Consider the following 3,627-nt stretch of genomic DNA (forward strand, 5'->3'; position numbering starts at 1 on the left):
GAACACAACATAATGTTATTTTTGCCTAGGCATCTGCTTTTTAACTCGTAAGGTTCGTATTAAATTGGATTAGCATATTTTCAAGCCCTAATTAGTGTTTGAGTTGGTTCCGTTCATTTGTAATGGGTATATTTGGGTTTTAATGGAATTTGATCACCTTTTATCGCATTCCGAAGTCCATAGGAGCTTGGTTTTGATCTCTTTTTCAATCTCATCATCATTATCTGGTCGGTTAAGAGCCAAAAGTAGATGTCTACATAAGCAAGGTTTTTGGTACTCCTCACAAAATAGATTTGGAAGTGCAAAAATCAACTCTCGATAGAGGAGAGTTGCTTTATAAAGTTGAAGAAACCAGTCTAAGTTCACACATATGATTACAGTAAGAGGTTAATGTATTCCTGACAGATCATGAGTAATACATGCTGATAACATATATAGAAGCCCTGAATACCGTTTTAAAAGAACAAAAATCCTTTTTTTTTTAAAAAAAAAAAAGCAAAGAAATAAGGCAACATATGTACAGGATGTCAAAAAATACTAATAAGTTGATAACTAGTCTAAGATTCCCAAATATTCTTCCTGTGTTTGACAGATATCACAAGAAACTGGTAGCTAATAATGTGAATAAACTGTCCCCCAGACCAATCTTATTTTTCCTATTTCCTCTGTAATACATACCATTGATGAAGCTTCATCCATAATGTGTTAAAACGCAAGTAAGTTTCTGTTTTCTTTACAGAATCAAGACGTGTGTCGAGTTTTCGAAAAAAAAACTTGGGTCTTTGTTTTTCTTCTGTACGAGGTTCATCGACTATGAGAACGGGCAGCATTACTTCCCGCAGTTTTTGACTCTGCAGCAAAGTGATAAATGGAGCTCATACTTACCTACTATATCTTAATTACCTAAGCATCTCACCAGAATTTAAATGCAGCCCACTCAAGACTGGCGATATGCTGTACGGGTTTCCATCCCTGTGGAAAGATGGATGCCCAAAAGGCATGGGCCGATCTGGAATTTGAGGAACTTCAATATCCCCTTCCAGCATTTTCAGTGCATCTGAGATTGTAGGTCTTAGTGCGACCATGACATGAGCACACAGAATACCAACACGTACAAATCGTTCCATAATTCCCCTTGGATTCAGCTCTGAGTTATCCCCTTCTCTCAACAAGAATGAGTCAAGAACCTCTTCTGATTTTCCTTCTTTAACCAAAGACCAAGCCCAATCTGTTATTAAAACAGTGGCAGAGGACCCTAAAACTGACAGATCAAGGGCCCTTCTCCCACACATTATCTCCAAAACAACCACCCCGAAACTGTAGACATCACTCTTTTCAGTTAGCTGCCCATAAAGTGCATATTCCGGGGCCAAATAGCCATGTGTGCCTGCTACTCTGGTAGTGAGATGAGAATGCCCTTCTTTTATTTCTTTTGCCAATCCAAAATCAGCCACCCTTGCTCGCATATCTGAATCTAAAAGAATGTTTGTAGCCTTGATGTCCCGATGATATATTGCAGGTTTTATTCCATGATGGAGATAGGCTAACCCCCTTGCCACATCCAATATAATGCATTTTCTTTGGGGCCATGTTAAGGAGTTTCTGAGTAGCCCACTTTGGTTTGTTGGATTCTGAAAGAGATGGTCATCAAGATTGCCATTCAGCATGTATTCGTAAACAAGATATCTCTGTTTTCCACCATAATCATCGGCATTCACAGTTTCATCAACCATGCAACACCCTTTAAGTGGTACCAAATTTCGATGCCTCAGGTTGCTTATAATCTCAACCTCATTTTGAAAATCAGAATCCCTTTCAAAATTAGGTTCAGTAAGCCTTTTGACCGCAACTATTGTCCCATCTGGTAAGGTTCCCTTGTAAACCATCCCAAAACCACCACGCCCAATAAAATTCTTCTGCGAGAAGTTGTTAGTCGCCCTCTCAAGGTCTTCAATTTTAAACCATATTGCACCAGTGTTAGGCCGCATTCTAGGTCTACTTTCTTGATTTGCGTCAACTTCCATCTTATGTTTCTTCTTCTGCTGTTTCTTGTAATACCACAAGTACAAACCTAAGAGGCAAATTACTAAAAACACTGCAGTAGCAGCACCGATTAATCCCAGATGCAGCTTCAAATGTCTCACACCATGAGACCCAGCTGACGGAAGTAATTGAAGTTGAAAAACACATGAAGTTGTTCCAGCATTTTCAGGGCCTAGTTTATTGATTATCCCAGCAACATAAAGAATAGTGAAGTAAAAGCAATCTCGAGCATGTGAACTGTTCCCATCAATGGCAATCAACTGATTTTGGATTCTCGTACCAGCAGCATAGCAGGTTTCACAGGCAGTGAGATCAGAGAGGTCAGATCCACAAACTTGATCTAAAGAATTATCATTTTTAAGCACATCAGTCCAATTTCGGATGGTAACAATGCCAGCACAAACATCAGGAGTGATCACAAATTGCTCAGGATCAAAACACTTAAAGGTCAAATTTGGGGCTAGAGACATAGAATCAAGCTTGGATTGGAAATCCGAGAGACAAGATACCGAAGTCTGATAATCTCGAAATCCAAAGAGGGAAGTCTGATTAAGATTATGGGAAAGAGCTATTCCCATTAAGCTCAAAAGGGCTTGACAACAACCAGTTCTTGGATTACTTCCTGAACTATTTCCATGGCACGCCGAAGTATTCCAAGGGAGTTTTACAACATAGTCTAGATCTACAGGACACTTTGTTACATTTTTTGAACCCAAAATTGTGCAGAAATATGAACAACCAACTAAAATCAAAATCACTAATACCCACTTCATTTCTCCAGATAATCAAAATCCCAATTGCCCACTACAAAAGTCCAATAAAAATTCCCAAAATCCACTTCATTTCTCTTTCATATGTCTTCCAATTTCAGCTTCAATACCTAATTTTTGTTAACAAAATACCAAAATAAGCATAACCCAGAAAAAAAAATTCATTACTATAATTAACACCCGATATCCTCAATTCTAATTAGGAAACAACAAGAAAATCATAACCAAAAAAAAAAAAAAAAAAAAAAAAAAAAAAAAAAAAAAAACCATCTTTACTGATTCTGAGCATAAGCTAATGCAACAATAATTAACAGCACAAAAAGCTCATAATCAGGCAGTTTTAAATCATCAAAAAAAATAAAAATTGGTCAAAATTAAGATGATTTACCTTTAAAAGGCTCCATTGGATTGCAGAATTTGTAAGCTAATTTGTGGAGAAGGTAAAGTCAAGAATGGCAGTTAAAGCATTGAGCTAAGGAGTCGTAACAAAGTTGTTAATTTCTAAAATGTTTCAAAACTTTCCCAAATTTTTCAGAAGTGGGTTGAGCTGACGTTTTTGTGTTATTAATTAATTAATTAATATTCTTGCAACTGCTGATTGTTGTTGGCGTAAAGAAAAATGTGCAACAGTTGCTTAGCTTATTATTACCGTTGGATGCAAGGTTTCAACAAGTAAGATGTAATTAATCATATGGAGTAGGAGCCGCCTGTTAACTTATTGACTTTCTAATGTATCGCGATGTGGGAGACTAATGCCCAATTCTTTTGAGCTTCTAGGCACAGCAGAGCAGAGCAGAATAAATTAAATTTCAGC

General features: G+C 37.2%; 1 protein-coding gene across 2 annotated transcripts; it reads right to left on the reverse strand.

The window, feature by feature from the left end:
- Nucleotides 1–360: 360 nt before the first annotated feature.
- On the reverse strand, nucleotides 361–3,424 carry LOC145563816 (putative receptor-like protein kinase At1g11050). 2 transcript variants are annotated; one of them, XM_081624235.1, is made up of 2 exons: nucleotides 3,202–3,424; nucleotides 361–2,923 (listed from the first exon to the last, which is right to left on the reverse strand). In XM_081624235.1, the coding sequence occupies exon 2, from the start codon at nucleotides 2,814–2,816 to the stop codon at nucleotides 900–902; it is 1,917 nt and encodes a 638-aa protein (XP_081480361.1). In that variant the 5' UTR covers nucleotides 2,817–2,923; nucleotides 3,202–3,424; the 3' UTR covers nucleotides 361–899. The 2 variants fall into 2 exon arrangements, with proteins under 2 accessions (XP_081480361.1, XP_081480362.1); XM_081624236.1 differs by having other exon boundaries at nucleotides 361–2,383; nucleotides 3,202–3,423.
- Between the last annotated feature and the right edge of the window lie 203 nt (nucleotides 3,425–3,627).

This window comes from Chenopodium album, chromosome 10 (genome assembly GCF_948465745.1).
Source record: "Chenopodium album chromosome 10, dcCheAlbu1.1, whole genome shotgun sequence".
Lineage (NCBI taxonomy): Eukaryota > Viridiplantae > Streptophyta > Magnoliopsida > Caryophyllales > Amaranthaceae > Chenopodium > Chenopodium album.